Raw genomic sequence first — 15,349 nt, forward strand, 5'->3', positions numbered from 1 at the left:
AGCGACAGCTGTAACGTAGGATGCAGGTTATAGATGCTGTTAGTGTAAGTGGGTTCAGCTGCTCTTGGTGTCTGTAGTTTTGCTTGCCAGTATGCACACAGGCTGCAGATGCTTTTCTTTTAAAATGTTTCCCCAGATCTGCTCTCTTTAAGCTGCGTGGAGTTCCACAGAATGACTCTCAGAATTAACCACCTTCACAAACAATTCACTTTTCTTCTTAAAATCCAGCAGAGCTGAGAGAAACATCTTATTATGAGGAAAGGTTGGCTCTGACGTCTAAGGAAAGAAGGAGGAAAGTAGTAAGTAGGTAGATCTCTGCTTTTCAAATAGTCTAACAAAGCTCAGCAGATATAGGTCTGAAATTTGCACCGTGCTTTCCAAACATGCTGAAGTGTGGACACATGCACACATACATGCATGCACAGAGATCCACCCATAATGCCAGCACATGCTTCCCTGGTTCAGAATAACCCTCTTCCCTGAAGGGCCACGTGCACAAAGTTGCCAGTACATAACGGCTCATGTAACTGAATTTTAAACTCCTGAAAATAGCAGCTTAGATTGGAAGTGCTGACATAGGCTTAGTGACAGCAGTGCCAATTTAACAGTTGTATGCACTATGGAGTGTTCTTGCAACATTCCTCATTTGAAAGACAATCTGTGCGTGGTATAGGCTCCTATGGTTAAAAAAAAAGAAATGGGAGGGGGGAAAAAAACCTGTGGTCTTGGCTGACAAACTCTGTCAACTGATGCAATCTGTGCTCCTGATGTTTACTGCTTGAAGCTAAAATAGGATATTTAGCCAAATTTCAATTCCTGCTACAAATAAAGCTCAATTTATGTGTGTGCGTGTGTGAGAGAGAGATGATTGCTCATTTAAATGACAACTTTATATATGATAATTACAGTCATTAATGAAGACACACTTAACTTTACCCATAGATTATGAGGATAAAAGATCACCCAAGAATCACGTTCTGGTATAGACTTAAGTCAATAAGAAAATTAGTCCAAATACTATCCGGAAAATTGTTCTTAAATAATGCCCTAAAGGTTAAAGGAACAATGGATGTGAATACAATGGAAGGCATTTTAAAAGCACACTAGAGGTCACTGTTGCTGCTTGAGCAAAAGCTTGTTCTGCTTCCCTTTAGTCACTAAAGAGCAAACGTTTCAAGGGGGAGGGAGGGAGGGGGAAAGTAGTTCTGTTTCTGTATATTTCAAAGCATGTACAGTTTGATATCCTGAAAAAATAAACAATGTATTGATATGGAATGCATGGCTGTGTTAGAGTTGTGAAACAGTATGTGCTGTATGTACCAAGAGCTTGGAATCATAGGACAATGCAGTTGTATTTTGTGCAGCATCTTTCATACAAATGGCATCCCCAAACACTTTATGGGTTGTAGTATTAAATAATATAGCTTTAAATTACAGAGATAAATAATCAGCGGGAGAGAAATTAAATGTTATGGGCAAAGGACAAAAGAAGTGTTCTATATCTGAAAGCTGTGCAAAGGCATAAATTACAAATCAGAGCCAAAGATAAGTGAAGAAGCCAAACAATTAAGCTTTGTAATGCAGGGGAAAATACCTCAGTCTTCCCAAATTATTCATGAGCTGGGTATAAAAAAGGAAGCAACCGTTTTATATCAAATATAGTCCTATGCCTAAATGGATTTATAAATATATGTGTGTGATGTGTGTGCCTCTGTACATATATTTATATCTGAGGAAAAAATCCCAGTGAATGCCCAAGGGTGTAGACACTTGCTATAAATGCAGGACTAGACTGTGGCACGTTGCATTTGTGACAGCCTTCAACAATTAAAAAGGGCTGGTTTTAAAGGAACACTTTGACTCCTTGATATGGTGGATAAAGTCTTGCAGTTCATGTAATGGGGCTATCAAAAGCAGAAGGTGAAATGTTCTTTCAGAATGCAGCTCATCTTCTCTGAGATCTTGATTACCTCTTAAATGCCATTACATTTCAGCAGACAAACCTGTCTCTCTAACAGCAGCAGAAATTAAATGTGTGTAAATAATGACAATAATAAACAATGAAAATGAGTGAGAAGGCAGATAGATTGACTGTTTTTGAAGGACCTTTTTCTTTCCCATCTTTAAGCTGTAGTTATCCTTTTGTCTTTCAGAGACTATGCTTATTTTTGGATGTGGGTAAAGGTGGTTTCCAGTTGTGGGTGTTTTATCTGATGAGTCCCCTACCTGATAAAGCCATTGGGATCACAATTACCAGCTCCCTAGGAACAGTATGAGAGCTTAAGATACTTGTTCAGCTATCCCTCAGTTCAGTCTTTCTGAAAAGTCCGTAAGTCTGTTGACCCTGAAAGCGAGGAACTCAGGGAATATAATCTCAAATAATTCTGTCATTTTTAGTGATAAGCCTTATCTTTTGCAGGCTATCTGCTGTCAGACTGTCCCTTTTATCTGTAAGTCTGGGGTTTTCAGATATCTGGCAGCCCACTCAGCTACTGCGCTGATGGGCTGCAAGATGTCTGGACAGTTGGCCACAGGCACGTAGGTTGAGGCTCTGTCCCCTGTGTGTTGCTGTCCTAGCATCACTCTCTTTTAGGATCATCAAATGCTGGCAGCTCAGGGTAATCCCAAGAATTGAACAGAGAGTTAAAGAAATAAGAGAACAGCAGCAAGAATTTCTGCTTGTGTATTTCCCTATGTAATCTGTGTCTGTGTTAGAGCTGCGGGCTGCTCTGTTTTGTTTCCCAGAGCTGTAATCTCTTCTTGTTGTCTTTGCTGTAATAGTTTCTTCTTAAGGCATTATGGATGGATGTAACTTTTAATGTGACTCCACCCACACCTGCAATGTTTTATATTTAGGACAGCTAAAGCATTCCAAGATGGCTTTAGTTTTAAAAGTAGGATTTACTTTGGATGAGAGTGCACTGGTAGCTGCTGAGTGACACTGTGCATACATGGTCAGTTTTCTGCAGTGGTGTTTATGTGGCTATGATTTTCTCCTTGGACGTCTTTAGATTGAGAAACGTTCTTCACTCTGTAGAATCCTAATGAGTGAAGCTTGTTGAAGTGAAACCACACAAGTCATTTAAGACTAGAACATAGGAACTTGGATGATTGGTGGTGAATATGTTGGATAAGTTCAAGGCACCCTGATCTTACTGAGAGAGTGCCCAAGCATTTTGTGGAAACCCAGCTTCGGTATAGCTGTGGTGGTGAGCTCAAGCTGGACATGGCTTGATAAGGGTAGGAGGGAATGAGTAACTTACAAAGATTGACAGAAAATTTCGGCTCTCTGCTCTTGATTTGCCTAATCATGATCTTCTTCACTGACATTTTGGCATTACTCTTTGATCATGTAACACCTGGCATTGGATCCTTGTATTTGGCCATTATTTGAACGCTCTTCTCATCACAGCCAGCAAAGAAGAGAGGATCATTAAGTAAGAAAATAAAACATAAGAGGAGGAGTCCTTTCTGGTTTAGGAGAAAGAGAGATTCTGCAGAGTAAGAAAGACTTGGTAGAAGGTTCTACCTTTTTTTACAAGCCAAAGGATGTTTTGCTACTAGCTCTCATGCCTTGTTTATCTTCTTAGCAGCAAAGCCATGTTCTTTCAAGCCCCTCTTCAAATTCCATTCCTTTCATGCAGCCTTTGGTGAGTCTTAAAACTAGAGAGAGAAAAACCTGTGTCCTCTCTTCCTTCTATCATTCATCTTCTTAGATCTCTACTTACGAGCTGTGGACACTTTCTCTTCTTGTGTGTCTAAACCAAGAGCAAGATATTGCCTGTGAATTGCTTGAATTGCTGGGAGCTTGATTGGGAATCAGCTGCTGAATGAGCTGCTGACTTCCCAGCCCATCCACCAAGCTGCACAGGTAATTTCCTGATCCTATTTTCTCTCCTTTACTCTTAAAGAGGGAATATATGTTGCTCGGTGAATATGCAGCACCTAATATAATGGCAGCTAGTCATTACTGCAGTGCATGTTGTAAGTGGAAGATGATGTAGCATTTTTAAAGACCAGAGCACTTATTTCCTTGCTGGTCTTTTTTCCATATTTTTCTTCTTTGTCTATTCAGAGGATGTTTCTTCTAAATAACAGTGGAATTGTGCTTTCTTTATGGTGCACACAATGAAATCGTGAAATCTCTCAGTACTGCCTCTGTATTACCGAGAAACAATAAAAACATGTCCTAGCATCTAGCAGTCACTGCATGTGAGGGAGAGGGGGGCAGGAAATAAGAGAATCATGTTGCATGCCCTTACTGAGCAAATATTAGCTCTTCATGGGACTGTGTTATCACAAAGCACTTAAGAAATCCAAATTATTATGTCTGAACCAACCTCACTCCATTGCTTTCCTGACACACAGGCTCAGTTTTGCTAATGTTATTTTAATCCAAGATTTGATCGACAGTGTTAGGCAGATAGTTAGCAGAAGAAAATTAACGCATGCACATCTCATGAGGGAGGAGGTTCCTATTTTTAAATCTACGTTTAGCTTCCCAGTATCCAGAGATGAGCACCTCAGCCAAAATGCACTGCGCTTTATTTGCCAATCAGTGGAAACAGCAGTCCCTGCACCCAGACTTAGAGGAGAGGCTTGCCTGAGGTCTCAAGCTTTTTGGTTTGAGGGTTTTGAAGGAAAACAATTCCTATCAGTTTTAATGTGAGGAGATGAAGGAACTTTCAGCTTTGCAGCTTTCAACCTTCCCAGCCAAGTAGGTGGTGCGGTCCAGAATCTGCTTAACAGAGCTGAGACGTGATGGCACAAGACATTTAAGCAATGTCAAATTTAAATCCCTATTAAAAGAGTGTTCTCTAGTCTGCACTGGGCCATCCATCCTGGTAATCTCATTCCATATTTCTTTTGTTGTTGAAAGAAGAAGTAGATTAATGGTGGCACAAATCTCTGTAGAAAGAGCGTGCTCCTTATAAGGCAGGCCTGGGGGAGAGGTGGTGGAAATGGTAACATAGGATGATTTTGTTGCCAGAGAAAGTTGTGTTGGTACCATTTATATTTGAAAATCCATCACCCCGGTCAGCATTGTTCAGCCAAATCAACACCATCTGGATGAATGGAGCTGAGGATTACCTGTCAGAAAAAGGCCTTGATGGCACACTGTACCTCAGTGCCAGGTGTGAACTGCCTGCTACTGGTGGTGGAGGATCTGCACGGACAAAGGGTGGCTGGCAGAGGTGCAGCCGGGTGGGGGGGGAGGGTCTGAACAATTCCTGCTTGTACAAAGCTCTCTCCCAGCTGGTCCAGCCCTGCCTTATTGTTGCCTTTTAGAGAAATATGGTCGTGATTCTTTACAGTCTTGAATCAATATACAATCTTGCTAGACAAGTGAATGTTCGCTATTTGCACCGCTGTCAACACATGATGTTTAGTGAGATTCCTGTGATGATTTCTAAAGCCTCAGGCTCTGGCGTCACATGAATATAGACTCATCTCTAGTTTCTTGTAAAGGAAAAAAAGAAACAACACCAAACTTAAAACAAAAACCCAAAACCAAAAACCATAAATGAAGGCTTTGATCTACATGAATGTAGCAGACAAGGACGAAAGTGTGGTGCCAATTTGCCTGCTAGAAACAATACATGGCAAATAAAAATAAACATGGTATTTCTGAAAACCTCTTCAAACTTGTCTCATGTTGACAAGAGGGGGCTGACTTGGTCACTTGGAGAGGTGCAAAGCGCCGTAAAGCCACATTGTGCAGTTAGAGAGGCTTGTGGTATGTAAGTTTCTCCCAGTACAGCCACTTGTGGATATTTAATTGCTAAGTAACGTGTAGGACTGTGGATGTCCACACAACCTGTGTAAGGACACAAAATAGGCATTCCCTTGCTGCTCTTTGGTAAAGGCTGGGCTTGCTCAAGGTCATCTGGAATGCTGAAAGGAAGGAGGCAGCGCTGCCTGCTTTCTGCTGGAGCAGTTCCACAGATCTCCCTCTTGACCCCAGGACATTGCTGCTCCTTCCTGCCCTGCAGCTGCTCTCACTGTCCAGGTACAAAGCTCTGCCATCAAAGCTGTTGCAGATACAAGGATTTGTTATTCACTGGGTTGCAGAGAGCATCAATAAAACTCTAATCCAGAGTGGAGAAAGGGCATGTCTTCCCATCCATCTTCAGAACTTCAATGTGAATTCAACCCCTCACATTTTAAGTAAAGAGTTATTTAGCTCCTGATGGCCCTAAGAAACCAATGAGACTGATAGTGAATGGACCGCGTCCTCTGAAGGAATAGGGCAGCTTCATATCTAAGGCATTTCCAAGTCAACCAATATATGCTTAAGTTGATAGAAAGGCTTATGCAGTAGGGCATATATCTGCAAAGTGTGATCTAGAGTGTGGACAGGAAGAAGAACGTGATCATGCTCTTGTCTTGTCTTTTTTTGTTGAGGTTGTTTAATGTAGCTCAATGGTTTTTTGTTTTTGTTTTTTTTTTTCAGTTGACTTTTATTTTGGACCCCTAAAATTGAGATATTGCATTATATTTTGTGTCAGATAGAACCTTCTGTTACCATCGCTGGAAAATGTTTTGGATTTTGATGGAGGAAGAGATGGAAGGAAGAGTATTTTGGATTAACCCAAGCAGATTTTATCTTTCCTTTTCAGCCACTGAACTGAAAAAAAATAAAAAAATAAAAATCAATGATTAGTACTGCCCTAATCTGGAGATATATATTTTAGGGATCACATTATGCTGAATATGTGCATTACGTACTCAGAGTAAAAATCCATGCCATTATTGTGCCTGTTCAGTAGCCACTTTTCAAATTGAAATATCTCAGCCATTTTAAATGACGTTTTTATTTTTGCAAAGACGCTAAAAGCAATTAGAGGGCAATATTGACTGTTCACTTGCCAAATTCCACTGTTCCAATGAAAGCTGCTTTTGAGTTACTGTACACAAGTGCGAAAAGCATCCCAAATCATTTTACATACATTACAAGCAAACACAAAAAGAAATCACCATTTAAAAGAAAAGAAAAAGCTGTTTATAAAAGAAATGTTTGCTCCCAAGTTGAAACCATGTGTCAGCCTAAAGCAATCTGTTAAACTGAAGTTATGAACCCCTGGAAAAAAAAATAGTTGCTTGCCGGGCAGATGCTGAGACTTGCAATTAAAGTAGAGGCATTGTGAGGAGAGGTCTTGTGATGATGTTCTGCGTAGGGAAAGTTCTTAAAAAAAACCCTGGGAGGGAGGGGTGATAAATTTCTATCTTTTCTGTCATTAGCTCTTGTTGGCTACCTGCCTTAGCTGCCACTTTCTTAACAAGAGTGAAAATGTGAACCTCTTGCATATGACTGTGTACAAATGACCAGGATGGATTGCGTATGATTTTAAAAGATCCCGATAAACCCATTCTTTCCAGAATTGAAACCTATGTCCAGTCCACCTGAAGAGCTATTGGTTTCTGTTCAGGATGAGTTTATGCAGGAGGATCACTGTTAGAGAGTTAAGCAAAAGCACAGATAAGTCATCTACAAACTTTTCCAATGAGCTGAAACATGAGGTGTTGTTCACATCCAGAGAAAAGTATCAGGAGCTCACTGCGGGGAAGCTTTTGTCTTGAGTAGCTGGTTGTTTACCCAGGCTGACCCAGTAGCAGATGCCACCATCCCTGTAGGTTGGTTCCTTTCTCCCACCTTGTCCATGCTGGTTAAAGGGATCTTGCCTTTGGTGTCACATTGTCTGGCTATTGTATTAAAATCAGTTGAGTTACATTGTTGTGTTGTCTACTCCACTATCTGCCATTAATTTATCTTTGGGCTGTGAGCCAACAACTGTCTTCTCTGCCTCAAGGCTTGATTCTCATTAATTCTGAGGCCTTGTTACACCTTCTTGGCAGTGAAAAATAGCCTTGCAGCAGAATTTTATCTACACCCATTTGGTGGCCCCTTTTCACTTCTGACACACTTTTCCTCCTTTTCAGTGCGTGTCCTGAAGAGCTTCTGAAAGTTTTGCTCTTGGACCTGTGTTCTTATTATTGTGTTGTCTGCTGGCGTGCATGGAAAACAGAGACTTTATCTGCCAGAAATGAATGAGTTTTTATCATAATGGTCCAAGCAAATGTCATGATTCAGAGCATAAAAGGATTGGCGATGTGGATGAGTTGCACAATAAGTCTGTGTAAACAGAAGTCAGGACGTGAAGAGGAGGAATGGCTTCCTCTCCTTTCAAGTCAGATGTTATCCTAGAATCAAACTGGGGTCAAATTTTTTGAAATCAGTGGAAATTCACCGTATTTTAAGAGGCTGTCATGTAACCGCTAATTTCTCCTCTCTTCTGTATCTTTTCCCCCTCCACCTTAGGGAATTGAGAGTTTTTCCTTGGACATCCCAGAAAGGGTTGATATATAACTGATGTTTTCTGGAGTGGAGAAAACAATTTTCTCCTTCATTTCAAAAAGACAGTTGAGTGCCACACGGTGCATCTTTGAGATACGGGAAAGATAACCCTGTTGAGAATTCAACATAGCCATGCAGAAAAGGAAAGAGAGTTCTTTTAGTGGAGTGACAGAAGGACCGTGGTTAGTTGGCTGCACTGAGCCACTGTTCATGGGAACGTAGGCTCTATTTATAAGTTATAAGTAAAGATCAGCTAACTGCCCTGCTGAGGACACTTATTTGTCTCTGATCTTCAGCCCAACTGCAATAAATGCAGATCAAATGTTCACCATCCATACAATAACAAGGATCTGATCCAAAGCACATTTCATTTTACGGGGATACCTTGGATCACATGGTGTTCTATTACGTTATATATGGATGCATCATTATTTAAAGGAAAATAATATAGAGCTGAATATAAAATATAAAATAAAATATAAAATATAAAATAAGGAGCTGAAAACAACTGTAATAGCTAGTTGGAACTCTTGATGCAACTGGAGACACTGTCTGAAAAGTAACACCTTAGCCAACATCCATTAATAAACTTTGTGCACAATTTACAGTGCTGTTTTACATGGTTTTATGCTATCTTCAGTTAGCTATTAATATTTTGAGAGAATTAAAATGGAAAATTTAAGCAAGCCTACTGTCAGGGATTTAAAATAATACCAAAGCTTCTACTGACTTCAGTGGAAATTATAGGTGCTCTTTGGCTCTGGGAACACAGCATTTATACTTTGCTAGGTAATCATAAAGAAACATATTGTGCAGAGCTTCATGCCAGATTCCCCATTACACTACAGGAATGTCCCGATTGCGAAAGGAAGAGCTCAGAAACCAGGGAGCAATGTGGTGAGCGTGGCGGTGGGGCCTGCCTAACCTTTGCACCTCTCTCTTCCACAAATGCGTTTTGTCTTGATCTTTTATTACCTAATTGTTTACTGCTTTTACACAGAATCTGTGCCTTGTTGAGAACACCAGATGGATGGTGTATGGCCAAAAATGCAGTTTGTTCAACAGTCCTTTTGCATGCTTGCCACCGAGTGCAGCTTTCATTTATTATATATCTTTCTTATCTATGTAAAATAAGTTGTGGCTTTTCTTTTTCTTTAACAAACTTCCCCACAGTGCCTGTTCTTGCAAGATCTAAGCTTATCAAAATTAGTGAAGATTTTCTCTTCAGATGTAGCCCTGGGAGTGTGTTTGTCCCAAAGCCTCATGCATGGATGTAGGCACTTAGTCCTAAGCACAGTCTCTGGGTAGCATATATTCTGTACAAGAACATTGGTGCCTCTGAAGAGAACGTCAAAGCAGGCAGTAATTATGGGTATAAGTGGAGGCTGTGGCATCTGTCTCTGCCTCATTATCCTAGGACAGTGAAGGACATTTGGGGACAAGAGTACAGCACAGTGCAGCATCCCTAGGCTTCATTGATCATGTAAGTAACAAGGCAGAAGCAGAGACACTCCCATCACTATTTCGCATATCCATACTCCTCTTTCATCTTTCTCTTACCTGATAACTGATGCAGCAGGATCATGCAGGAGTTTTTTTTTTTTTAAAAAAAAAAAAAAAAGAGGAAGAAAAAATAAGATCTGTAGACTTGCTTCTTTTCCTCTCCTGGGCCCCAAGGTTTCTCTATAGACTTTGTTTTGTTCTGGATGGGATGCGTCTCATATTGTTTTAGATGCCAGAGAAGTAGAAGTCTGTGTCTCATAAAGTCGCTTGAATGCTGTAACTTAATGATGATGGGGAAACACACTTAGAGCACAGGGCTGGTGTGACCTCTTTCCAACACCAAACCAAGCAGGGGGTGAGTCATGCCCTTGCTGTACTTCTGTCTGTCCGTTTGCTGTGAAGAGAGCCCCAATGACTGGCTCTGAACTGGAAGTCTGCAGTTGAGCGTATAAAATAGGGGTGGAATCCTATTATTCCTGACTTCGGGGTGTGTCAGTCAGATTTTTGGGCCTCTACTCAACAGGACACCAAGGCCCATGCTTTGCTTCAAAGTGATGCTCCTAGGCCTTGCTGCAGGGAGGTGACATTGACTGCCTGCCTTGATGCCAGGCTGAAGTAGCTCCTTACTGTGCATTTTATGGGGTATTTACAAAGAGTAGCAGAAAATATTCCACTGTCTCCAGCTGCGTGCAAGACTGCAGAAAATTCAGTGCAGATCCATTTGTCTGGACCAAAGTTGCAGTAGCAGTACTAAAAAACGGGACACCTAAAGTTGTTTTTTTCAGAGGTGCACATGGACCCTCATCCCCAAAGCACAGAATATCTGTTCCTGTCCCCAAAGCACAGAATATCTGTTTCTGTCACAATTGCTGCATTTTTCATCTGTCTTTGGCAAGTTTTAAAAGTGCTTTTTGCACTGTTAAATATAACCATATTACCGAAAGGTACTTTTTGCAACTTCAGGGGAATTTCCTACGGAACTTCCCTAACTAACATCTATAACCATCGTCAATGACACACATAAGAGAAGGTACAGAAAAAGGATTTTTTTTCTTTACAATGAGCATCACTGTTTTTTAAGTGCAAAAGAAGCAGAGGCTTTTCATGCTTCTGATTTTTGCAACTGCCTTCAGTCAAACTGGAGAATGCAGTTGTTTTCTTCTGGAACAACTCATCCACGTTTCACCTAGAAAGGGAAAAAAAGCCACAGCTTTAGATTTGTATAAATATTTGCACAAAGTTAATTCTAGAGTTTGTGCACGATCATCTTTAATCGCTTTAAAAAAACATAATAAAGAAAAGATCCACTGTATTTTTCCAAGAACTGTATGCAATTACGTACAGAGTCTGAAGCAGTGGCTTAAATGTACAAGGCTGCTTAAGTACGGAAGGAATGGATTTGGCTCACCAAGTTTGAGATGAAACAGAGCTGTTTCTGGAAAGCCATTAGGAGTGTCAGTTTGGAAAACGGCTATCTCTGCACCTGCTGAAGAGCTGCAGTAAGACCAGTTTCCATTGCACTCTCTATTGGCTGTAAGAGTATGAACAGCAGTAACAAATTTGGGGGTTTGGAAGGTGCTGCCGAGAGCAAAGTGGGACAGGACAGAGGTCCGCTGGCTTAAAGGAAAGGAGAGAAGGGCAGAGGAGCTGAGAAGGGGCCTGCTGTGTGTGTCTGCAGGAATTTGAAAGCTTGCTGCAGGTCATGGGCTGGTGTGAGAGCTTCACAATTTGAGCTTGGGAAGCAGAAACTGCCGTTATTGCGAGGTCTGGGAATTGTGGAAAACCAATTCTTGCATAGCATAGCATGCATTTCTCCAGGAGCAGTTGTGTCAGCCCTGAAGCAAGGCTCTTACTTGAGCGTGGTGTTGTACAGGTTTTTACCCTGCCTTTAGGGCTGGGTGGTGACTGTTATCAGTGCGGATCATACTGGTATGTGTTTATTAAGCTGGGACTACTTACTTTTAGAAAACAGTATTCTGGTTCAGGAGTGTCCCTTATGATTTCTTGGTACTTTTTAAAGAGTCAGGAGCTGCTTAGGACAAATATGCCCACTTTCTGCTGCTTCTGTGCTGATGGCCACACAAATCCCAAAGGAAAGGGTCCCAAGCCCTCTCCCTGAAAACAGCTCTGAATTTCAGAGGTGTCCCCAACCCTAAGTACTAGCCGCCTTCAAGTCCTGTATCTGAGCAGCTCCAGGCTTTCTGGGGTTTGAAAACTCAATTCAGATATTTGGCCCAGCTTCTTAATGAAAACGGAAAATTGCATTTTGAGCCTCAGCCTTCCTGAAGAGCAGCCCGTGCCAAATGCGAGGCGTCGGAGATGAAAACAAGGATTTGCAGGACGCGGTGTCCCATGGCAGGCAAAGGTCAGCGGGAGTGCCGAGCCGAGCAGGACTGGCCCCTCTGGCTGGAAACTTTGCTGTTTGCTTCATGGCCACTGCGGTTTGAGGCACCCGCAGGTGCGTGGTGGGAGCGAGCCATTTGTTTTGCTCAGAAGAGGATATTTGTGATTAGGGAAATCACCAATTTTATGCACTAGCGTTTTTTGTTTCCTTCTTAAGGAAAAGAAAAAAAAAAAAAAGGGGGACCTTTAGAATGCCAAAAGCTTGTCTTAATATTTCACCGAAGTATTTTATAAATGCACGTTGCAAATGGCAGTATAAATTCTCCGCTATGGAAAATTGCTATCTGGTTTGAAACTAGGCAGGATAAATAGAACTATAAAAGGTTACCTGGAGTAAACAGATAGGGTTTCCAAAATGTACCGCATGAGATAGATTGGAGCTCATAGTAATCTATTTTCCATGCTTAACATACGCTCAGCATCAGCTGAACTCTGTAACTGAGCTGCCATCTGTATCAATCCTGTTCCTAGATGTCATGGCCCTGTTAATGAAATCTGGAAGTGAAATTGTAAATGGATTCAGTGAATGGTAGATGTCAGCCATTGCGTGATGGGCAATCATCAATCATCCACTGTCAGTTATTTCTGTCTCAGTGAGTAAGCCTTTATTTAAAGCATAAAGTAAGAATGTTGCCAGACCACAGGAACAAGCCCTGAGCTGTTTGCAGGTGCTGCTATTCACAGCTGCCAATTAAACCCCTGACATTTCCATAATGGCCAAGAGGCAAAGCATATGCACTTGATATAAACATTTTTGTAAAAATTAATCTCAGTTTATCAATACTTCACTTTTTCTTTTTTTTTCCCCCCTTTTTTCCTCGGCTACGTACAGCATCCTACTTGGCCTATTGTTTGTTTGCTGGAGAAAGAGAGAAATAGGAGTTGGAAGGCAGCCAGGGCGTTCATTTCCCCAGGATATACAGTAGATTCCAGTGGCTCATTTCAACCCTTAATTGGGGAGGGAAAGCAGAGTCGTGAGGAATCAGACCTTTGGAAAACGTTGCGTGTGCCCCTTGCCCCCCAGTCATGCACACGTGCTCCTCCCCAGCGCTTCGCTTTGTACCCGCGCTGGCTACAAATGCAATGCTTCATCTGGCCTATGCTGTCCCTCAAGTCACCCGGCCCAGTGTGGTTCTTGGCTACACCACCAAGATTTTGCCTTATCTGGGTGTTTATGGAGATCTCTGGGTGCGTGGCTGCTCTGGTACTTTTCGTTCACCCTCTGACATCCGAGCTAGGTTGTTTTAAGTGGATTTTAGGTTTTTTGAGAGAGAGACGAAAAATATTTTCATGGAAAAAAAAATTAGATATTTCTACAGAAAAATAAACTGCCCCATACTGCCACCTGACATTTATAGTTGGGAGGACATAAAACTTTTCTGAGGTCCCTTTATTTTTTGCTCTCAGCTGTTTATAGTTCTTCGGGGCTACGCTGATCTGTAAGTAAATACAGAAAAAGAAAGGGCTGCATTCACATTTCCAAGGAGATTTCATCGCATGCTGATTGCTCTGCTCCATTTTGCTGCAAAGCCCAGGCAAGGCAGAACAGTGACAGAGAAACTGGATAGCGCTGGGGCATTTTAAATTTGGCTTCTTCATTCTGCATGGTACTAATTAAGATCACAGAAGTCAAACAGGAATCTAAAGTGTATTTTCATGTATTGTACTATCTGGTTGTAAAATTATGCACTGTTGGGTGAAATGGATTTCTGAAATGTGAAGACTTCTGTTAACATGATATATTGGGAGCTGGTGTTAGAGGGCTTGCTGGCATGTGTGTATTAAATTGGATGTGATTTTTTGCCAGATAGCTGTGCTGGTATGAGTGCTAATTGTCAGATGCACACATACTGGTGCAGCTTTTCTTAGCATCACTAGTTTTATTTCACCTACCTGCACGGAGCCGTCCTGCCTTAAGCACTTCCCTGGCAGTGTGTCTCTATTGAGAAGTATCTACCTACCAATCTATTTGGAAGTTTTAAGTATAGATTGATCTTTGCTCAATTTGCCATTTCTTGTCCATGTAGGTGCTTTGTGAAGTTCCATATTGCTCCGGATTTCAGAGACAGATGCTGCTTCATGTACCCAGGATCTCTTTCAAATTCAGCTAATTCAGGTAATTTTCTGGCAGGATTTGCACACTTCTTAATTTTTGAGTGCTTTTTAAAATTTTGTTTCAATCAAAAGCATTCCATGTTTTTGAGATACAGAAATAAAGTAGGTATTAAAAAAGAATGTTACATTCTAAAGAATGCTACTCTAGCTTAGCTCTCCTTAGAACCTCAAGGACCACACAGGCTGAGCAAACTTACCCAGGACAGATCAATGAATTCCACTTGTATCACCTGTTTCTTTTATTTTAACCAGAAAGTGGTCCAAACAGGCTGGCTTATCAAAAAAGTTCAATGGCAGAAACAAATCCCAAGCTAAAAGTCTTAGCATCATGTGCTTCTCTGCGAGGTATCTTTGTAGCTATAAGTTTGTTACCACTCAAGATGACAGTGTGTACTTTCACGTGAGCAAAAATAAGTGCTAAATTTTGGTGAAATCACGTTGCAGTGCTCTCACATCCGACAGTCTCTGCACTGAGCTAAAAGGCAAAGGTAAAAGGTAACTAACCCACATTAGGCTCAGTTCCCGCTCTCTTGTAGATGTTACAACAATAATAATAATATTGCTCTGAGTATGTCCACATGACAATGCAGAAATACCCAAGTTAGCTGTAAACGACCCATTGTAGATACTGGACGCAGTCTAGATGAGACAGCAGAGAACACCGAGAGGACTAATTTACCCTGCTTTTTGGCAGTGTTAGCTCCATATGGGCTAATTTATCCTGCCAGAAAGCAGGCTCATTTATGGCTAGCTCATTTATAGCCAGCCTGAGTACCTCTTTGCTATACTGGAATTTGCAATGTAGACGTACTTTCTATTAAGGTGACAAGTGTGTGATTGTAGGAAGTAAAAATATGGAGGTTGGGATTTTGAAGGCACCTAAGGGCTTCTTTCTAGGGCAGTTTAAGAGGTTACCAGCTCCAGTGATCTGCTTCTCAACTTCTGCTGAGGATAACTTTCTACATACCTGAG

At 41.3% G+C, this 15,349-nt stretch overlaps 1 protein-coding gene across 6 annotated transcripts in view; it reads left to right on the forward strand.

Moving 5' to 3' along the window:
• The window catches only part of LOC146544851 (uncharacterized), a 278,127-nt gene that overhangs the window by 243,042 nt on the left and 19,736 nt on the right, over positions 1-15,349 (forward strand). For all 6 annotated transcript variants that reach the window (XR_014881831.1, XR_014881832.1, XR_014881830.1 and 3 more), the window contains one exon: positions 14,290-14,378. Coding sequence is in view for 3 of the 6 variants with exons in the window: in XM_085218760.1 (XP_085074886.1) it covers positions 14,290-14,378 (89 nt within the window). In the remaining 3 variants the exon portion in view is untranslated. The remainder of the gene's footprint in view (positions 1-14,289; positions 14,379-15,349) is intronic.

This window comes from Meleagris gallopavo, chromosome 2, assembly GCF_905368555.1.
Source record: "Meleagris gallopavo chromosome 2, MGAL_WU_HG_1.1, whole genome shotgun sequence".
NCBI classification, from domain to species: Eukaryota; Metazoa; Chordata; class Aves; order Galliformes; family Phasianidae; genus Meleagris; species Meleagris gallopavo.